A 22,481-nucleotide genomic window follows, 5' to 3' on the forward strand; every position below is an offset into this window, starting at 1 on the left:
AAGCTTGCCAACAACAGCCCCCGTCTGATTCCTCTGCCAAAGAAGAACTGGAACTTAAGAAGGAAATTGAAAAACAACTTTTGGCAGAGGAAAAGTTCTGGTGTCAAAGATCCAGGGTGCTTTGGCTTTCAGAGGGAGGTAGAAATACCAAGTTCTTCCATGCTTCCACCACTCAAAGAAGACAAGAAAATTCAATTACCAAAATAAAAAATCATTTTGGGAGATGGTTGACTGAGGAGTCCCAAATCCACTCTGAAATCTATTCACACTTCACATCCACCTTCTCTTCCTCATCCCCCATCTCTCCTTAGGAGTTTCTATCTAGCACCCCATCTTGCATTACAGCTTCAAACAATTCTTCTCTCTGCTCTCCTTTTTCTGTTGAGGACATCAAAAAAGCCCTCTTCCAAATGAAAGGCACCATGGCCCCTGGTTTTGATGGTCTCCCTACTCGATTCTATCAAAAACATTGGGACATAATTGGCCTTGATCTAGTCCATGGTATGCAATACTTTTTCAGTGGGACACATGCTTAAGAGTCTCAACAAAACAATCATATCTCTCATCCCCAAAAGAGCTCATCCTCAGGATGTTTCTCATTTTCGTCCTATCAGTCTATGCACCACTCCTTATAAAGTCATAGCTAAATGTTTGGCTAATCGTATCAAACCCATGTTGGGGTCCATCATTAGCCAGATGCAAAGTGCTTTTGTACCAGGTAGAGCTATTTCTGATAATATTAATCTAGCCCATGAATACCTTCACTTTATGAAGAAATCTAAATCAAATTCTGGGTTTATGGTTCTCAAACTTGATCTGTGCAAAGCCTATGACAAATTAGAGTGGTCATATATTGAGCATACTTTGAAGCACTTAGGATTTGCTAACCAATGGATCCAGTGAGTCATGTAGTGTATCACCACAGTGAGTTATCAGATTAAGATCAATGGGGTCCTCTCTAGGAAGTTGGTGCCACATAGAGGTATTCAGCAAGGTTGTCCCTTAAGTCCCTATATCTTAATTCTTTGTTTAGAAACCTTCTCCCAGCGCATCACATCCAATGGATGTATTCCTCGATTACCTGGTGTTAAAATTTCCTAAAGGGGTCCTGAGATTAATCATCTCCTCTTTGCTGATGATTGCATGTTATTTTCCCCAGCCACTATTTCAAATGCTATGTAGGTTAATACTTTACTTCAAGATTTTGAGTTGGTTTCGAGATTGCATATTAATCCTGATAAGTCAGTTGTCTTATTTAGTGCCAGGACCCTATCCAGGTTAGGAGTGATATTACTTCCACTTTTGACATTAAAGAGGCTCAGTCACATGGGGTTTACCTTGGTCTTCCCTCTTCTATTGGAAGGTCTAAGGTCCAAACTTTCTCTTTTGTTCTTGAGAGGCTGACGTCTAAGTTATCTGGTTGGAAGGGGAAATTGCTAACTCCGGCTGGTAAGGAAATTTTGATTAAAGCTATGGCTTTTGCACTCCCCGTTTATGCTATGTCTTGTTTCCTCATTCCAAAGGAATTATGCCAAGCCTTAAACCAGAAAATTCGCCAGTTTTGGTGGAAGGATGACCAAGGGAAAGGTGTTTATTGGGTTAAATGGGAGACTTTGTGTAGGGGTAAGAGGGAGGGGGGATTGGGCTTCCGTGATGTCCATTGTTTTAATAAAGTTTTGCTGGCCAAGCAAAGCTGGAGACTGTTGACCAACCCTAATTCATTATGGGCCCAAGTTATGTATGCAAAATACATCAAAGATACACCCTTCCTAGATTGTATAGCTCCATCGTACAGCTCTTGGGGTTGGAAGAGTATACTTATTGGTAGGGATATACTCAATCAGGGTTTGATTAGATAAATTGGGAATGGGACATCAGTTAATATTTATAAGGACCCTTGGATCCCTTCTTTACCTTTCAAAGGTATTTGTAGCCCTCCTCTTAATCATAGCCCTACTTGGGTGAATGATCTCATTAATTGGCAGGATTCACAATGGGATGTCCCTCTTCTTCAATCCCTTTTCTCTCCTATTGAAGTGGACGCCATTCGTACCATTCCCATACTTAGTAGTGATACTCAAGATAAATGGATTTGGTATAAAACCTCTACTGGAAAATTCACTGTTAAATCTGCTTATTCTCAGTGCCTTGCTATGGCAGATTCACAAGGTAATACTGCTTCATCTTCTTCCATATCATTGCTTTGGAAACAAATTTGACAGTTTCATACTCTCCCTAAAATTAAACATTTTCTTTGGAGATCAGCTTATGAGGCTATTGCAACTTCAAATTCTTTATTTGTTCTACATATTGCTTTAGCACCTCTATGCTTAATTTGTGGTTGTGGTAGGGAAACTGTTACCTATGCTCTCTTTTTTTGTCAGCACACAAAGATGCGTTGGGAACTTTCTCCCTTACGCATCAATATGTCAGATTTTCGAGGGATTGACATTCATGATTGGATGGAGTTTATCCAGACAAAATTCAAGGGATGTGGAGATATGGATAGGGTGAATCAAATTTGGAGCGCTATGGCTTGGTGTATTTGGAATACTCGGAACTCATCTATTTTTCGTGGCCTTGATATCTCAGTTAGATCTACTATGTCACATTTTTCTTTCATTTGTGTTGACATTCATAATTTCTTAACTGGGTCATCTTTGGCAGGGGATTTTGCTTCTCCTACTCTTCTGAGACCATCAGAGGATATTGAATGCTGTCAAGTGTTTGTAGACGGTGCATGGGATAACCATACAAACAAGGGAGGCAGGAGCTGTATTTTGTGGGATCATTGAGGTTCATTTATAGCTGCTCAGTGTAAGGACTGTTTGGGCTGGTCTGCTACAGCAATGGAATTTCTTGCCATTTGAGATGGTTTACTTTTAGGAAGATCTTTGGGGGTGGAGCAAATCCAAGTCAACTCTGACTGTATGCCAGCGGTTCTCTCCTTGCAGGGCCTTCCTTCTTATTTGGACTGGATAAGTTTTAGTTTAGTTTCAGATATTTTGAGATTTTCTTCTACTTTTACTTGGGTGTTTTTTAATTATATTTCTAGATCTTCTAATGTTTTTGCGGATTTTCTTGCTAAGGGAGCTCGTCGTCTCTCTTTATCTAGGTCTTGGTGGACTATTCCATCAATGTTTATGATTGATCCGTCTGTATTGTCCAGGTCTCCTGGCTTTAACTCTTTTTTATAATTAAGTTTTCAATTTCTTAACAAAAAAAAAAAAAAAAAGATTTCATTGCAAAAATGGTATATCTACTGCTACGGCGAAACTTCCCCGTGACCCCTTCTGATTTTTTGCTCTTGAAATACCAGTACTTGATTCCCATCTATTGGAGAAATTTCTAACATGAAAATTCCCTCCTAATTTGCATGGGTACTGTCACCTTTGACCTTCCCCCTTTAAAATGTTGAATCTTGAGTCTGTTCGGGTATGAGATACATATAATATAGTACTATCTGTTTTTTTTGGTAAAATAATATAGTACTATTTTAATATAAACACAATACAAAAAAATGATAGGTGTATGATTTTTAAATGGTTTCTATTAAGGTGTCAATTGAGTACCGAAACTAAATTTTTTCGGTACAGTTCTGATTTTAGGTACTCATACAGTCGGTATGTACCAAAACCATACCGAATTGATACTGTATCAAATTAAGGGAAAAATATAATTTACAATTAAAACACTTTACCTTGACCCTATCCTTAATTAGATTTACTTGCTTTGTCCTTCATTCATTGTCTTAGATTTACTTGCTTTGTCTCTATTAATATCAAATTTTATCGATTGTTTGATAACAATTTTATTAGGACCTTAATGAACTAATAACAAAAGTGGCATAGGTTCGTTCGTACAAAAATTGTACCGTACTAGATACCATGTTTAAACTGTTTTTTCGCATCAATTTAATACTAAAACCATACCAAAATGTTTTTACAAATATCAAAATCGTACCATATCGTATAAATTGGTACGGTATTATTCAAATTTTCGGAATCCAAAGTTGATTTCTTACCGAAACCATACCGAATTACTGAAATCGTACTTATTAACACACTGGCTGCGTTTGTTTACAAAGGTGGGGTGGGAAAAAAGGGTGAAAAAAAAAAATGTGAATCCCATATGTAGTGGCCTAGTGGGGTGAGAGAGAATGATAGGAAAGGAAAGGGTTCTGTGAAAAAATGATAGTAGTGGGTCTCACTTTTTACTTTTCTAAACTGTTTTCACAAAATTCTACCAAATTTGTGAGGTTTTAAAATGGCTTTGGGTGGAAAAGTTGGGTTGCCACATCACCAGACAAGTTTCCTTGATTCAAAAAAATTTGTCTCTCACTTTTTCACCCTAAACAACCAAATAATGTATAATTTTAAGATTTAAGGGAAAACTAAGAAATCTACATTTTTTCCAAGAATTAAGAAATCTACACTTTTTCGAAGAATTTTCCCATCTCTTTTATTCCAGCGAACACACTATTTCTATTTCTACCAAAAAAAAAAAAAAAAAAAAAAAAAACGAGGGAAAACAGAACACGGGAAATAAAACTGTTTCTATTCGGGCGACCACACATTTCTATTTCTACCAAAAAAAAAAAAATAAGCTTTACCAGGGGAGAAAATAAAAATTACACAAGGACTTCAAAATCGGCCGATAGATTCCAGCCGATTCCAGCCGATTCTATTCGAAGAAATTAAATCGGAATCGGTAACTCTCTGGCCGTGACCTCTGGCTCTAAGGAGAAGTTCGGCTTCCGCTTAGTTCTGGGAATCTCTGCGGGAGATGAAAACTGAGTGATCAGAGAGAGCATCCCTCCTTGTGTGGCACGAATTCGTGTTCTTCTTCCTGCCATGGATGACATGAGTTCGTATTATCCACCGCCGCCGTCTGCCATCCACACCTCTCAGTACCCATATTATCCTCCAGCACCGCCAGCCCCACCTCTCTCGGTTCCCGCTGCCGGTCCTCCACCGACCCTTCCTCATCAACCTTACCTATCTCAGCATTACCAGACTCAGCCTCCTTATGGACACTATGCTCCGGGGCCTCCTCAACCTCTGCATGATGAGGTTAGAACCCTTTTCATTGCGGGTCTCCCCGAAGACGTCAAGCCTCGTGAAATTTACAATCTTTTTCGGGAATTTCCTGGCTACCAGTCTTCCCATCTCAGGAATTCCAATAAAAGTTCGCAGGTAAAGCTTTCTTTTTCTGCTTACCTTTTTGTGTCATTCCCTCATCCACTATTAATGGGAATAGGGGAAATAGTGATCAAATTGTGTGTTTGCTATTTCTTGAACTAGATAATTGATCCATTAGGTTTCTTGAGTGAAGCGCCAAATATACTTAATTCGTATATGTGATATACAAGCTTGAATGCTACTTGATCCCTTTTAACTGCAAAGTTTCTCCCCACCCGCTTAAAAAAGAAAGAAAATGTTGAATTTTCATCAGGAAGATGCAAGTTTTTGAGGTCCAGCACCATTGATGTGTACAAGTGTTATAAATTTTCAACTGCATAACTAGAATTTTGTGATATCTTTTCCCTTAGCTGTTCATTGTATGTGTGTGTACTATGCTGTATCACATGCTGTTTTCAGTGGCCATACTCTAACGTGCATTTGGGTTGTTGCAGGCTTTTGCATTTGCCGTCTTTTCTGACCAACAATCTGCAATTGCAGCAAGGCATGCATTGAATGTAAGAATGACTTGTTTTAATGTGCATATAATGTTTGAAGGATCTTCTACTTCTGTAACCTTTATGAAGTATTAAGTTTTACTTATCTTTGGGAAAAAAGCCTTGTTCCTTGAACACCTTATTTTTGTTCTTCTGGTCTGTTGACTTAGGACAGTCTTCTCTCTTTTACTTTTCCTTCACTATCATTCTGTTCTTCTTCTTAAGTATTTTCAATTTCCGCCTTAATAAATTTTTTCATCTAGTCATGCAATGCGTACTTCAAGCTCCATTTGGTTGCAAGGGAATTGAAGGGATTCCCCGACAACGTTCCCCTGGGCCAGTGGTCTTTCTTTGTTTGAGTAGTTTATTTGCTAGTGAATTGAGATGAATTTTTTTTAGCATGGTTGTTTGGTTGGATGTAAAATTCATATAACATTTTAAAAATTTATAATGCACTCCACTTTACAGACTTGTAACCAACTAGACTTGTCTCCATTTACTTTAGCTCATCTGTTGAGGCACTGATGATAATTTATTTTTTGCATCTGAGTAGCTTTATTCCGGGTTCTGGAACTTCTATCCTATTTGAAAATTTTGAGAATGCTACTCGCCAATACAATTTGTAGACACCTATCATGCCAAGACAGAACCTGCTCTTATTCATTTGAGTCATCAACTCCTCTATAATCTGTTGCTGGGCAAATTTCTGTTGATACTTCACTACTGCTCATCGGTTGATAAGTCATGGCTCAGTTTTAGGCTTTTACTTATATGAAATAGAACCACTAGATACTTAGATTGGACTTCTATTTAAAAGGGCGCCCAAGGTGCCTGGGTGGTCTCTTGCTGCCTTGTTGGTGTTGCCTTGGTATTTTGCACTCCTCTCTGCCACCTTGCTTCCTTGGTTAACTCCCCCTTGGTTTAAGAAAGAATGCCTGAAGTGATCAAGGCTTGCATTCTTTCTTAAACCAAGGGTTGGGTTCTTAAGATTTACCTCCTTTGAGTGCACATGTGGCAAATTTTAGTATGCTTTAATGGTAGCAGCTTGATTGAGCCTGAAACTTGAGGTAGAACCTTGTTGATGGAGGAAATCTTCAACTTGGTTGAAGGGGCTTGAGAGAGATAGTGAGAGATAACATGATGTAACACAAAGGGGGGCGTCCTGCTATCATGGTTTGCTTCTTGAGCTACATATTTAATTATAAGTATCCTAGTTTGACTTTCCTATTAGGCTTTAGTCTTAATTTGGTAAGAGTTATATTGGAGTTACATTCCTCTTGTAGTTCTATTTCAGTTTATAAATATATACGTTGGGTGGTGCCATAGAATGTAATCTATTGTCCAACTCCAGCCTTTTTCTCCCATTGTTCTCACTTCTTCTCTCTACCTTGTACTGGTTACAGATTTGGAATTGTTTGTATGGTATCAAAGCTATAGCTAGTTGCCAATTTGAGAATCATTTTTAGTTCCCAAGTATTTTTATGGTTTAAACATATGTTAAGGAAGACTGGTCATGGTCCCTTTCAATTTGTTGAATGGGAGTTGAAGATGTGATCAAGAAGAAGTCCTTTCTGGAATTTTCTGAATTTAAGGAATCTGTTTCTATGTCTTGCTGAATCCATATTCTGAACTGAACGATATGGCTATCAATTTTCTGCCTCTGTTTAATGAGGATCATGGCCATTTTTCACCTCTTGATTGAAGAATTGAAGATGATTTATTGTTACTTCTCACTGCTTGTTAATGCTGGGAATGGGAGGTAACTGTTAAAAGTCTCGAGCTTCAGTTGTTGAGTTCTTTGTCATTGTGATCTTACTTTTCAGAGAATTAGATTTTAGGTAATGGAGCTTTCTAGATTTTATTATGAGGTTTAAAGGGTTCAGCAGCACCAGAATCGATTTGAATATCTTCCAAGAAGAAGTTTTCCAGACTTGAAGGAAATTTTAGCTGGAATGATGAAGTTCTTCCTGTTTTGATTGCTGATGAGGGTCCTGTTGGGTCCATTCTCTCTATTTTTCTGACAAAAGAACATTTTATGAATGATTGATCTATGGAGGTGCTCTGTGAATTGAATGGGTTGGTTGGCAAAGGAGATCCAAAAGTTGCAACCACCAATAGATCTGTGGAAGAAGTTCACATATTGCACCTCGCTTTTGGTTCATATTCTTGGTTCAGTAGATCATATTCTCAGTGTTTGAAGGTAGAAGGAAAAGTCCCCTCCCCATGATTTGTTTTGGCCTTTGGTCACGCTGGAGATGGGGGATATTAAAATTTTCTGATTTTTCAGGTTACTTATTATAAATAGGTTTCTATTGCAGTTGGATTTCTTGATTGCGTGGGTTATAAGGTAAGGGGGAAAAAAGAAAAGAAAAATGTGACGTAAAAAGAAAACCCGTGACCATGACGGGACTTGGTTGTGATTTTTTTTTGGGGGGGGGTGTTAGGGAGAAAAGGAAGGAAGGTGTGTGTGTGTGAGAGAGATAGTTGGTGGTAAAAGCAAATTAAAATAAAAAAAAGTACAAAAAATACAAAGGAACATGAGATAGAAAGATGGGAGGAGAGAGTTGAGAAATTAGGGAATGGGTAGAGAGATAAAAAAAGGGCGAGGAGTTTTGTATTTTAAAATTCCAATTGTACTCCTCGAATCTTACAAGGTGGACCATGGATTGCATTGGTTTGGGATTTTATTTGTTAGTGTAGGGGGATTGTTGAAGATATATTGGGCTTTTCTTTTGAGAATTTGGTCATTATTTGGTCACGTGTAATGTTGCACAGGGAGATTGAAGATGTCTACTGCAAACTATTTTTATATGAAATTTTTGTGTAGCTATGGGAGTTGCACTTTATGAGATTTTTATATAGGTATTAGAGCTGCAATTTTATGAACTTTCATGTAGCTGTTAGGTGCTACATTTGTTAGACTTTTACGTATTGTTAGGTGCTACATTTGATGGATTTTTTGTTGCCGTAGGATGTTGCATTTATTGTCTTTCTTGGGAAGACGCTGATTTAAGACAATTGATTAAAGTGCTGCTTTGAGCTCGCTGCTATCAGACTGCTACATGGTTCAAGACTGGTGCTACCTTTTGAATTTATTATTGCTTGTCCAAGCTGGAGTTTTCTTTTGATTTGTGTATACTTCTGCTTGAGGGGGAATATTGGAGATAGTGAGAAATACAACAGCAAGAACAATAAGCCTTGTCCCAACAGCTACATGGATTTTTGCCTTCCAATCAATTCTGTTTAAGGCCATGCTAGATACAAGGCCTAAGCTATGCATAGCCTTTCTCACACTTCGGTTAATGTTATCTTAGGTCTACCCATAGCTCTTCTAGTTCCTTCAATTTAGATTATATCACTTCTCCATGCAGGGACATTTATAAGTTTCCGTTGAACATGGCTGTGCCACCTCAAACGACTTTCTCGAAACTTCTAAACCAATTTTAATATGATCATTCCTTATCTTATCCTTCCTAGTTTTGACACTCATCCATCTTAACATCTTCATTTATACTACACTTAGCTTATCTATGTGATTCTTTTTAATAGCCCAATACTCTGACTATGTATCATAGCTGATCGAACGATGGTCCAGTAGAATTATCTATATGATTATTTTTAATAGCCCAATACTCACTATCATAGCTGATCGAACGATGGTCCTATAGAATTTTCATTTAAGCTTTAATGAAATACATTGGTCACACAAGACCCCAGACGCACCTCTCCACTTCATCCACCTTATTTTAATACTTTGAAAAACATCATCCTCTGTATCACCTATTTTATTTATGATTGAATCTAGGTACCTAAAAGAATCACTCTGAAGAATCTCTTTATCGTCAAGTTTCACCACCTCATCGTTTGCCTGATAATGACTGAAGTTACAAACTAAATATTTTGTCTTCGTTCTACTTATTATAAAGTTTCTTGATTCCAAAGTTATTCTCCATGCTTCTAACTTGGTATTAATCCCCACTTGAGTCTCATCTATTAACACAATATCATCAATAAAAAGCATACACCAAGGCACTTCGTCTTGAATGTCTTTGGTTAATTCATCAATTACAATTGCAAATAAATATGGGCTTAAAGTTGATCTTTGATGTAGCCCAACTCTAATTGAGAGTTCATTACTTTGTCCCCCCATTGTTCTTACACTTGTCACTGAACCATCATACATATCCTTAACTATGTTTACATATTTATTTGCAATACTTATTTTCTCTGGTAATTGCCAAATTAACGCTCTAGGAACTCTATATAAGCTTTTTCTAGGTTAATAAATACCATATGAAGGTCTTTCTTACACTCTCTATACCTTTCGATAAGTCTCCTAATTAGACGAATAGCTTCCGTAGTGAGAGATAGAATGATGTAAACTCCCCTTTTGTGGTTTGCTTATACAATTAGATATTTAATTATTAGTATCGTAGTCTAATTGTGTTTCCTATTAGGCTTTTGGCTTAATTATGTAAGAGTTATATTGGATTTACTTTTCTTTTGTAATTCTATTTCGATTTATTATAAATTTATATGTCGAGTGGTAAAATAGAATTAAATATATTGCCCAGCCATGTTCTCCTACTGTTCTCTCTTCTTCTCCCTCAATCTCTCTAGCTGGTACTGGTTACATATTCTAGAATTGTTTAAGGCCCGATTTAATTAGAATCTCCTGGAACTCTTATTGACAAGGAGTTGACTGGTCCAACCAATCTGACTGCAGTTTAGATCCTAGACACTAAACTAGAATTTCACGAAAAGGAGGAGAAGGCAACAATAGCTTGCAAGGCATAAAATTTGGAAATTTATTTAATGTGTCTATTGCTGTTTACAATTGGGTCTATATATGTAGGGTTTTTGGCTTTAATCCTAATACCAATTACAAAAATAATAATAATAATAATTATAAAATTTTGACCCCAAAAAACAACAACAACAACAACAATAAGCCTTGTCCCAACTAAATGGAGTCAGCTACATGGATTTTTGCCTTCCAATCAGTTCTGTTTGAGGCCATGCTAGATACAAGGCCTAATTTATGCATATCCTTTTTCACCACTTCTTTTAAGGTTATCTTAGATTTACCCCTAGCTTTTCTAGTTCCTTCAATCTGGATTATATCACTTCTTCGTACAGAGGCATTTATCGGTCTCCGTTGAACATGGTTGTGCCACCTCAAACTCTCAAACCAACTCTAATATGATCATTCCTTATCTTATCATTCCTAGTTTTGCCACTCATCCATTTTAGCATCCTCATTTTTGCTACACTAAATTTATCTATATAATTCTTTTAACAGCCCAACACTCTGCACTGTACATCATAGCTGGTCAAACGACGGTCTTATCGAATTTTCATTTAAGCTTTAATGGAATACGTCGATCACACAAGACCTTGGACGCACCTCTCCACTTCATCAACTCTATTTTAATTCTTTGGGAAACATCATCTTCTATATCACATCTTTTATTTATGATTGAACCTAGGTACCTAAAAGAATCACTTGAGGAATCTCCTTATTGTCAAGCTTCACCACCTCATTGTTTGCTATATCATGACTAAAGTTACAAACTAGATATTCTGTCTTCGTTTTACTTAATTTAAAGCCTATTGATTCCAAAGCTGCTCTCCTTGATTTTAACTTGGTATTAATCCCCACTTGAGTCTCATCTATCAACACAATATCATTAGCAAAAAGCATACACCAAGGGACCTCGTTTTGAATGTCTTTGGTTAATTCATCCATTACAAGTGCTAATAAATATGAACTTAAAGTTGATCCTTGATGTAGCCCAACTATAATTGGGAATTCATTACTTTTTCCCCCCATTGTTTTTACACTTGTCACTGAACCATCATACATATCCTTAACTATGTTTACATATTTACTTGCAACATTTCTTTTCTCTAGTACTTGCCAAATTAACACTCTAGGAACTATATCATAAGCTTTTTCTAGGTCTATAAATACCATATGAAGATCTTTCCTACACTCTCTATACCTTTCCACGAGTCTCCTAATAGCCTTTGTTGTAGATCTTCCTGGCGTAAACACAAATTGGTTCTCCATAATTGTGGTCAAGTGCATAGTTGTCAAAGCTCCTATAGTTACTCTCTTTAGACTTTCTTCAAATCCTAGGCAACTATAGTTATTATAAATGAAACTATAGTTACTATTATAAATGAAACTATAGTTACTATTATAAATGAAACTATAGTTACTATTATAAATGAAACTATAGTTACTATAGTTACTATAAAGAGAGTAACTATAGTTGTCATTAATCCATCCATATTTTTCCAAAATTCTAACTTTAGACTTTCTTCAAATCCTACTTGAGGTGTATATGCACAAATTATATTTATAATCTCTTTCTCCATTACAAAGTTGGTAGCAATAATCCTATCAATTACTCTTTTAACATCCATCACATCATTCTTAAAATCTTTTTCCACTATTATACTTACTCCATTTTTATTAGCTTTATCCCCAGTATACTAGAGTTTAAAGTCATCCAACTCTTTAGTTTTTTTACCCTTCCATTTAGTCTCTTGAATGCAAGTTATATTAATCATTATTTTCCTTATAACATCTATCATTTCTAATCTCTTACCTGTTAAAGATCCTATGTTCCAAGATGCCAATCTAATCCTATATTTTTTGACTAGCTTCTTTACCCGTACTTGTCGATAGTGCGGGAACCCTTGCCTACTTATCATTGCATCCACGTGCCGATGCGATGCGCCGCATACAGGGACGCCCTACCTAACCTTTGCCCACTTATCACTACACCCGGGCCATAGTGTAGGGCGTTGCTTCTTTTGTCGGGGAACGCCCTAGCATAGCGTTTATCATACAAGGTCAAATCCATGAAAAAAGGTTTGGCTAGGTTTTTATCCGGTGTCGGCTGATGCACCAACCCTCCTCCCTTACCCAGGCTTGGGACCGGCAGCAAGACAGAGTTTTTGACCCCAGAAAAGGATAATAATTATAAAAGAGCAACCAAAAAAGAGAGAGAGAGAGATCACATGACAGAGCTTATGTGATCACATGACAGAGCTTAAGTGATCACATGAACTCTAAATGAACTAAACCAATCTAATTTATATTGAACCACTGGTTCAATTGAATTGTATAAAGACTTGATTACTGTAGTAGTAGTGCTACTTGGACTTCTTGTGAATCTAGGTCTTCAAATCTGCATCATACGGTTCTTCCTTAGTTCTATATTATAACTCAACATAGACATTTGATGAAAGCTAGTTCCAACAAGCAAATCATATGGCCGTGAAAGCTAATTCTTTCTTTTGATGAAAGTAAGCTATATCTTCATTCTTTTGAAGATGTCAGTTTTACTTATGGTGGCTGAACAAATATTTAGTATTCTTTATTAACAGTAGTTAGTCCTCCCGTGGAAAATTTATATTGTACCGACACTGTACTGTCATATTATTTATAATAAAGAATGCTGGGGATGTTTTTATTTAGATTGTTCTTTCTTGAGTTAATCTCCTCATCTCTCCTTCTCCCAAAGAAGAAGCTTCTTTACTTCCTTTAGAAAGCATCATATTTGGATTAATTTCATGATACTGATTGAACACCTGTTTTCTGGTACCAAAAACATTAAAACGAACAATGACAAATGAAAGAAGAAAGAAGACTGCTTTGTGTGAAATGTTTCATACTCTTGAGGTAGGTGCTGTTAGTCATTTCATGTCTTAAGCTTAGAAGACAATTATTGATGATGTAAAACGATGTACCTATGCTAAAAATAGAAGTGAAAATGTGAAATTGCGTGGGCATCAGTGGCTGTTCAACAACTCAGGATGCTCTAATAAATAATATGCAGCAACTACTCAACTAGGACCAGATGTCTGGCTTAGTGTATTTAAGTGTATGTTATGATTTGTTGTGTTTTTCGCATCCTTTGTTACACATGAGATGATCCTTTGTCTCATGAAGATGCTTCTTTGAATTTTAGGATTGCCTATGAAATAAACTCATATTAGACTGAAAATTACATAACAGAAGTTTGTCTTCCAGAAGGCTTATCCTCCATGGAAGCCCTCATAGCTAGAGACACAACAAAAATCATGGTTGTGTAGTTTCCGTCAGTGACATAAGTTACATTAGGAAAAGTAATAGCCACCGTTAATGACATAGAGACCAGATGCAGAGCCCAGGGGGTGTGAGGTTCAGGTAGTAATTGTTCTAAGAAAGGGCATTTTGTTACAATAACACTAGGTTTGTGGTGTCAGTGGATCCAGCTTAGCCACTTCAAAAAGACCAACTCAAAAGATCACCAAAAGGGACATGTCCAAGCTTCTGTATAATACATGAGCTGTTCTGCACCACACAGAACTCTGGCCTCCACCATTTGAGTGACTGATCTCCAGCCCTGCAATCCAATATTCTAGATGAGAAGTGGAGGACAAACAAGGAGACTAATCAATAGTAAAAAAAGAAAAAATAGGATTAAGGTAGGAAGTAGAGCATTCAGAAGGAAGCATTTGCAATGTACTAATCCAATACTTAACAGTCTGTAGAATGGTAGAAGGGCTTGCCTTTTTGTTTCTGTTTTAATAGAATGGTAGCATTTGCAAGGGTTTTTATAGCCATTATAACATGAGAATATTGCTTTCTAAGTTACTAGTTGGTAGCCTTGTTTAACAATGGGTATTTCATCTTACATATTGGCTGAAGAAACTCTATGTTATTAATGCAATAGAAGGACTTCTCTTCGTTTTATTTATCCTATACAGTTGGTGTGAATCCTAGCATACTTTTGTGGACAGGAAAACAACTTAGAATACCATCCTTGTTTGAAATCTATGTTGGTTGGTATCACTTCAGGTATTTTTTCCATGGTTAGTGCACAGTACCAGAACAATTATAGTCAACATGGAAACCGATACGGTTTTAGATTTGATATTGGTGGTTTTCTATGGTATTGCCCTTAATATTCCTTAAAAATTGATTTTTGGAGTTTACTACCCATTGGCCATATTGTACAGTCGATACGGTATTGTTCTCGGTTAAGTACAAAAATGAAATGTGGTGATCGATACCAATACTTAGAACCATGATCTTTTCTAAAGGTTGCTTTCTGTGAAACACAGCCTAGAGTGTGTATGTTGTAGAACCATGTAGCCAACAAGGTGGGGGCATATTGTTCTTTTCTCTATTTGCACAAGGACAACCAGTGCAAGTCTTATAAATAATGAAAAATTGAAATGATAGATCAACAATAATTAGGATGGTGTTCTAGAGATTTTGCATTTTTTCCACAACATTATCTTGTTTCAAGTCTCATTTCTGCTGCTGATTATTCTTGAGTCTTACTTTGCATGTAGGGACTAGTGTTTGACCTTGAGAAGGAGTCAGCTTTGTTTATAGATCTTGCAAAATCAAATTCTAGATCTAAGCGCTCCAGAACAGGTCTATTACAATTTGAGTTCTGCATAAATATAGCCATTTTCTTTTTGTCTAAAATAATCTTCACCAGTTGCTTTTATTGAACCTGTTGTAAAACTGTGATTCTAAGAAGCAGATGATGGAGGGGCTGGTTCTTCTGAAAAGAAAGTTAGGGGGTCTTCCACATTTCCAGGAGGAATTCCGGACTCTGGTAAGATAATTTCCTCACATGCTTAAAATCTGAGGAGTTAGTATAGTCATATAGCTTCTTGCCACTGCTGTTTAATTATTCTTTTTCCTCCCTTTCTTCTTTTCAAGTTTTGTCTGGCCTCTTGATTACAAATTTAGATATTTTCAAGTGTTTATTCTAGTAATTTTCTTTTTCTCTTAAAAGAACTTTTAGACATGTTTTACTCCACCTTGGCTTGTCCATATTTCGTTTTCTTCCTTAGGAGTTGGTTTCTGTCACATGAAAACACATACTTCTAAAAGCTCACTTTGCACATGTTTGGCACGCTTGGGCACTAACAGGTGTTGGCAGCAATATTCACATGCCTGGAATGAGTAATTCTGCTTACAACATGATTGGTTATCCATCTACACAAAGGTCATCTGCACGAATTAAGCACAGCTTTCAGATTTTATATTGTTTACTTCTTCATGTACTAGGTGTTATTGTCATGGGAGAGGGATAATATGCTAACAGTATATGGTATGCCAGCACCTCATCTCCCCCCCCCCCTTCTTTTTAACACCGGAAGAGAGAAATAGACTCTTGGGATGCTAGCATACGGTATACTGCTAGTTTACCCAGTCTGTTTCCTCCTATTGTCATATGCGGCCTGTTAAATTCTAGCTGAAAGATAATTGCCTGTCTCCTAGGCTGTGGTCTGGTACTGAACTTTAAACACACGCTGTTATATTATCTAAATTTTCTGTATTTTTGTAATTTCAGTCATGGGGACTTTGGCGGTGCTCCTAGTCAAGTGGCCACCATGAACTTGGTGAGGCTTACCTTTCAATCTTGGTTCAATTTCAAGTCATTGCGGTTATATAAGAGAGAATGTGTTTTTTTTTAATTTTTATTTCTCCTATAAAATTTCCAGTCATGATCGATTAAGAAAGGTCAAAGATGTTATCAATATCAAAGTGTGGGAGAGATACCAAAGAACATAGAGCTTAACTGAATCCTGTGAGACACAAAATATTTGTCTGAAATTTCAATTTCAGCTTGGTTTTGTGAGTTTCAAGTGATTTCTCGTGTTAAAAGGGAAAACTCAAAACACCACGGATTTGATATTTTTTGTCAAATCACCCACATTTCTCTGTGATACATTTTGGGGACTGTTAGAGCATGTGTATGATGATGATTTGCTATATTTGAGGAAGAATTGTGTCATATCCAAACTTGAGGTATACCTCTCTTCCTCAGACATTTTGAGCCTTCCTGGAAATTTATGTTTTACTGGCATAGAGTTCAAGGAACGGTTTTGTAGTTGTGTTTTAACTTGGTTGTACACTGCCACTCGATTACTTGTTACACTGATACCTGAAAGATTTCTGCATTCGCTATTTTAAATGGTGAACGCTTCATTCCTAAAACACATTTTAGTTGTTTTCAATGAACTTTGTGTATTCTAATTTTTTTTGGATGAATAAAGAAATATATTAAAGACAACAACACCAAGAATACAAAGGGAGAAAGGGGGGATCAAGCCTCTCAAGAGGGAGGCCTAAAGGAGGAGGTGAGACTCCAAGAACTAACAATTAGCCTATTCTTGGGGAAGTCAGTCACCAGGGGATGGGGAACATAGAGAAGTCTAGATGAAGTATGGGTTAGATTACCAACCTATTCATTATGAAGTCAATCTACCAGTTAAATGTTTTTCTTTAAGGTTCCAATACGTTCAGATATGTTTAATTAAGCCTGCTGAAGTTTTGGGCCCAAAAATACCCAGTTGATCACCAAATGGGCAGTTGAAACATGCAGAGTTTCAGTTGAAACGAAAGTCAAGACTGGACAAACTTTGAATTGGTGATGAAAAGGCAAGCGTGTATGAGTGAAGTTGAATCTGTTTTATGCCAAGTAAGAAGGTTTCTAAATGATTATTCTTGCTACCATATGATGTAAAGAATACTAAGGACAAAATCCTGAAATAGCTTTGAAGAAGTTAAATTAATCTATCATATGAAGATAACTTTGAATTATTACCAGGATTGGAATCAAGATAGCATTTTGTTTGCTGTAGCTAATATTTATAGTTGTTTGACCCTGGCTACTGTAAAGATTTGGCTACATCATGCTGGGTTATGAAGCTTTTTTTTTTTTGTTGGGGGGGGTGTGAAGAAGGAGCTTTCCCTCGGTGTTTTGGTTGCATCCTGCATCCTATGATTATGGGTGGGATGTTGTTGGTGCCTGCTTGGGTCCTACAGGAGGAGCTACTACTAGAGCTAAGTTCTCTTCATTTCAGTATGTGTCAGGTTTTTCAGAAGGGAAATGAGCATTGAAGGAGATGCTGCTAATTTCATTATATGCATGAGTTTGGGTGTTTGTCCAAAGATAGGATATTAAATATCTATACTTTGTCAAACTCCTCATTCCATAATGAATTGGTAGACTGCATTGCCGTGGAAAGAGAGAGGCTTGTTAACAGAAAAAGAGCTATTGCCATGGGCAACTGATCTGTGAGGATTGCACTGAGGGCAGTGATTTTGAGGAACTGGCAGCACAGAGGATCTGCTGGAATGGTACAAACATGAGCCAGTGAAAGCCGATGTAGCTATAGGTGGCAAGTGAGGGACAATTCTGTAGGGTGATGTGTTGTAAGCATCATCATCATTGTTCAACCTAATTTCTCTGTTTGTTCAGCCTGCCACTAAGGTTTTCAGCCATTCTTTATGAATAGTAGAAACCTCTCATCTCTGTTCACTTGAGCTGAAAGTCTCTCCAATATACTCTTTCAATGCCCAGCTAGCTTGTCAGGCAACTTCAACCACTTGCCTAGGAATCCTGGTTAGCATTGCCACTTGCAGCACATAATATGTTCTTTCACTGGTATCTCCCAGTTCATCCCCATTGTTTTTCTTCCTCCCCTCCAGATTTCTGCTTGTCTCTCTGATATCGCCCCACCACTTCCTATCTGTTTCTGCTCCTCTTCTCGCACCACCAACACAGTTTCCGCCGCTGCTTTTCGTGATGCAAGATAAGGTCATCGGTGGAGGAATCTTAAGGCAATCTTTAATGGGGAATGGGGAATGGTGATGACCAGAGCTTGGACTCAGAAGAATCACCCAACACTGACAATGAGTTGGGCCAGTAAAAGGAATATCTGGGCCAAGATTCCATGCCTTCCACAGGAAATTGCAATGGCAGCAATAGAAGAAGGCCATTGCACTTACCTTACCTTCCATGCAAGAATATACCAATATCACTGATATTTCGGAGGGGGTAGGGTGGAGTAGATCTAGAAACAGGATCACGACTGCATGGATCTAACCCACCGTAGTCCCTGTTAAATGTGGGAGCCATGTGAACTGAGTTTTTTTTTTTTTTTTTTTTTTTGGTGGGATGGAGAAGACGGACTGATAGGAAAGTTTGACAGCTCGACAGCTGACAACTTTTCCACCCTAGACATTTAGTTAACCCATATTACCATACATGGGAGCATTATGCTAGTATTGTCAGTTATTCCTGCACTGTAGCATCCTATCCTGCTATACTCCTGACAAAAATATGTGGTTCTATTGTTTGTTATCCTAGTTTTGAAATTAGCATCAATAAATATGGCAAGCCATAATTATGTGTTGTGACTTTTTGTTTGATGTCTTGAAGATAAAGAAAAGAACAGGATTAAGATTAAAAAAGAGCGTTCTTATTGTGTATCCTTGTACAGTTTTTGTTCACATGAATACATTGTGTACTGAGACCGTAAAATTCCTCAAGCAAGGTTCAAGGTCTCCCATAATATTCCTCAAGCAAGGTTTAAGGTGTCAGTATCTTGGTTGTCAGCCAAAAAACCAAGTTGCCTGAGTTACTCAGTAAGATGTGTTATGTCAGTGTCTTATTATGTCAAACTTTACAATTGGTTTGGTGGCCATATGCAGGATAGCCTATTCTAGGCTCCATTAACATGGTGGATCCCATGGTTGCTTATAATTTGACCCAACGTGCTAATTCGATGTAGGACCTAGGCTGGTGTTGTGTGTGTGTGTGTAATCTTTAGTATTAGAAACACATGTAATTCGAGTAATAGAGCTTACATATGCAATTGCAATGAATTTTCTACAATTCGAGCAAAATCCTTAGTTTTTGTGTGTGTGCTTCTTTTATTTTTTATTTTTTTATTAATATTAAAAAAAAAAAATTTTGTCAAAAACCAACTGATCTGTGGCTTTAGGCTTGGTTGTGCTGCATGTGGTCAAAAATAAATAACAATTTGGGTTTTCTTTTTGTTTGGAGAGGGGGAGTGTGCATTCATAGTTGAAACCCCTGGAGATGGATGAGACTGGTCAAACTTTTGATCCAGTCTCGTCAAGGTGAAGTCTCCTTTTGGTGATGTTAATGTGAAACATATCTCCTTGGATGTTGTTGTTGGGTGACAAATTTGTTTGTTCCAGGTGAGATGTGCGCAATAAAATAAATGATGTTTAAAGTGTTTTCTTTCGAACTTACCAGAACCAGAGAGGGCCACCAAGACCAGTTGAAATCTCAACTACATCTCATTGAGACTGTATCTAAGTCGACTTAGTTGTTTCTTTTTCACCACACGAAGATATGGATCAGGTTTCCATGAAATGGAAAATTGTGAATTGAAATCGTGTAATGCATTGGGTATGGTGTATTTGTGTTAACTTAGTTCTTTCTCACCTAAAAAGGACATTGGCCGGACATCAGTGAGATGGCAGATGTCAGTTGAAATGGTGTAATGTTTTGCTATCGCATGTTTCTCAAAACCCAAATCTTGTCAAAACGAAGAAAATGACCTACATCTTATGCAAGCTTGAGAAATGCCCTAAGGTGGCACAAAGAGTAAGAAATCTGCACGTGAGGCTATGGAGTGTCAGAATCTTACATGTCCAACATGAATTCTGAACCCATCTATATTTATACACACATATTTGTAGACTGCATACCACTATAATGGCCATTCCAGAGTGTTTTTTGTATCTTTGCTGGATCATTTAATTTCTATATGCCTTTATAATGTAATGCCATTTCTTAACTAACCTGTGTATTTCCGGGCACTTTTCCTACATTACCAGAATAATGCATCAAAACCTCAAGTTCCACTGAACACTGTGCCGTGCCCAACACTTTTTGTGGCTAATCTGGGGCCAGCATGTTCAGAGCAGGAGCTTACTGAAGCATTTTCAAGGTTTGGAGAATTGTATTCTTTTTCCTTCTAAGCAATATGGATTTGTAAGCTTGGTACAGAAACTGATCTCAATGGTATATGCTTCTGTTGGCTACTCTGGTAGATGCCGAGGATTTTTGAAATTGAAGATGCAGAACAGATTTGGAGCTCCAGTTGCATTTGTTGACTTTCAAGTACAGCTTTATGACCTTAAAGACCTGCTTTAATTAGGAAATGTTGACACTTATGATACTTCTGTAGCATATTATTTCTTGGTAGTCTCTCAGATGTTCTTCAATGGATTATTGTGCGTGCAGGATGTTGATTGTTCTACTGCTGCCCTAAATTATCTTCAGGGAACTTGTCTTTACTCATCAGTTGATGGGGAGGGCATGCGCTTGGAGTATCCTTCTGAAGACCTTGTAGACCTTGGGTTTCTTTATCTTTTGAATTTATAGTGTTGGTTTCAAATGGGTGCGCAAATTTTTTTCTTAACAAATCTAGGTATGCGAAATCACGGATGGGGTTGCGCAAGAAGACGACATAGATGTAATGTGGAATAATTGAGGGAGCATTTCCATCTACATTTATCACTGACGAGAGTGGACTCCAGCTATTTATGTGGGAAAAGCTGCTTTGGGTGGAAGTCCTATTCAGGGTATTAGGATTGGAGTGCCATTGACTGCTACCAAACAATATGGTGGCAGATTTCATTTCTTCTTTCTTTCTTTCTTTCTTTCTTTCTTCTTCTTCTTCTTCTTCCTTTTCCCCCCTTTTTTGTTGGTAGATGGGTGAGGGATCTGTGCATGGAAATTAGAAAGAGAATAATGTCTTAGTTTTTATAATGTTGTATTGTTGGAACTTAGTTATTGAAAATCTACATTGCTTTTGCTGTTGTAGTTATTTCAGTTTAAATGTATGCTATTAAAGTTTGATCTAATAATTCACCAACATTGCCTTTCCATTGTGTTTAATTTCTGTTTGGAGTCCTAGTGGTATCATGTGTCGAACTGTAGATCCAGTCCTTTGAAGACAAAATCCATGTTCAATTACTTTATACCATATCAGTTAGCCCCAGCAACTTAATCCTTAGCAAAAGAATTTTAATAAGTTGGTATTGCATCCCAAATGTGCTCATATTTGCAATGCAACTTGATAGATTCATTCTACCACTAGTTGAATTTCTCTGATAGATTCATCCTATGCTTCTCAGAGATCCGAGGGCAACAAAAGTTCTCTTGCCTGAGTTCTTTCTTTACTGGACATAAAGATCTAAAGCTAAAATAACTTGAGTGAACATATCAGGATTCTTGTGACCTCTTGTACAGCAGATTGCAGGATTCAACAAGAAGTTCAGTTTTTATGAGCTTGTGCAGCAAGCCAATGTGTGGCAGAATTGATGTCCCTGGCATTACCTCTGATCCTTTTATCCTCGATGCAAGCGAAGGATGCTTGAGCAGTCCAAGGTTGCAATATCTGTTACTGATGAGGCTGGAATGCGAGAAGGGAGTCAGAATCCAGATTGCTGTTTGAGCACAGGATATTGGCAAAGAGGCGGCTTTGTGATGGAGGATTCTGAGGCAGTTTCTTTGAGTTCTTTGTTCCCTATCAGCATGGCATAACAAGCATCTTGTTGGGGGTAATCTCCAACTTCCCTGGGTAGCAGATGTCCAGAGCAACCAGAGATTGCTCTTAGATACTAGCACAAAACATGACTAGAAAAGAGAGATCATCTCAATCTAGCCTCCTTTTACTTCTTTTATTCAATTTTTTCTGAGAACAAAGACAATCCTTAAAAGCATTACATGGCTTGTTCATAGAAACCTGCTGTTACTCAAACAGATAACCTCAGCTTTCTACCCATTCGGATTCTTCAACATAATCTTCCTTCTCAGGTTCAGGTATGGTCAACTGATGCCATTGACATCGTTGGGAGCCATTTGGCCGGCCTACTTTGCAAGGACACCCTTGGGTTGTTTGGGTTTGTTGAACATAGTGGTGATTCATCTATAAATTAAATTAAAAAGAAAAA

General features: G+C 37.4%; 1 protein-coding gene across 3 annotated transcripts; it reads left to right on the forward strand.

Moving 5' to 3' along the window:
• Positions 1 to 4,722: 4,722 nt before the first annotated feature.
• LOC149016254 (RNA-binding (RRM/RBD/RNP motifs) family protein) lies at positions 4,723 to 22,418 on the forward strand. Of its 3 annotated transcripts, none has more exons than XM_089157390.1 (10): positions 4,723 to 5,195; positions 5,636 to 5,698; positions 15,035 to 15,119; positions 15,226 to 15,306; positions 15,627 to 15,702; positions 16,051 to 16,099; positions 20,358 to 20,470; positions 20,574 to 20,643; positions 20,767 to 20,852; positions 20,954 to 22,418. In XM_089157390.1, the coding sequence occupies exons 1-10, from the start codon at positions 4,854 to 4,856 to the stop codon at positions 20,994 to 20,996; spliced, it is 1,008 nt and encodes a 335-aa protein (XP_089013516.1). In that variant the 5' UTR covers positions 4,723 to 4,853; the 3' UTR covers positions 20,997 to 22,418. The 3 variants fall into 3 exon arrangements, with proteins under 3 accessions (XP_089013516.1, XP_089013517.1, XP_089013518.1); XM_089157391.1 differs by having other exon boundaries at positions 15,229 to 15,306; XM_089157392.1 differs by having other exon boundaries at positions 15,232 to 15,306.
• The last annotated feature ends 63 nt before the right edge of the window (positions 22,419 to 22,481 follow it).

Source organism: Hakea prostrata, chromosome 5, assembly GCF_041222555.1.
Source record: "Hakea prostrata isolate BN-2017 chromosome 5, UWA_Hpros_2, whole genome shotgun sequence".
NCBI lineage: Eukaryota > Viridiplantae > Streptophyta > Magnoliopsida > Proteales > Proteaceae > Hakea > Hakea prostrata.

Excerpts from the sequence above, each read along its gene's own strand:
- LOC149016254 (XM_089157390.1), top strand. The coding sequence starts at position 4,854 with ATGGATGACATGAGTTCGTATTATCCACCGCCGCCGTCTGCCATCCAC. Across the intron at positions 5,699-15,034 it reads CAGCAAGGCATGCATTGAAT|GGACTAGTGTTTGACCTTGA; the intron begins GTAAGAATGACT and ends CTTTGCATGTAG. Across the intron at positions 20,471-20,573 it reads CTTACTGAAGCATTTTCAAG|ATGCCGAGGATTTTTGAAAT; the intron begins GTTTGGAGAATT and ends CTACTCTGGTAG.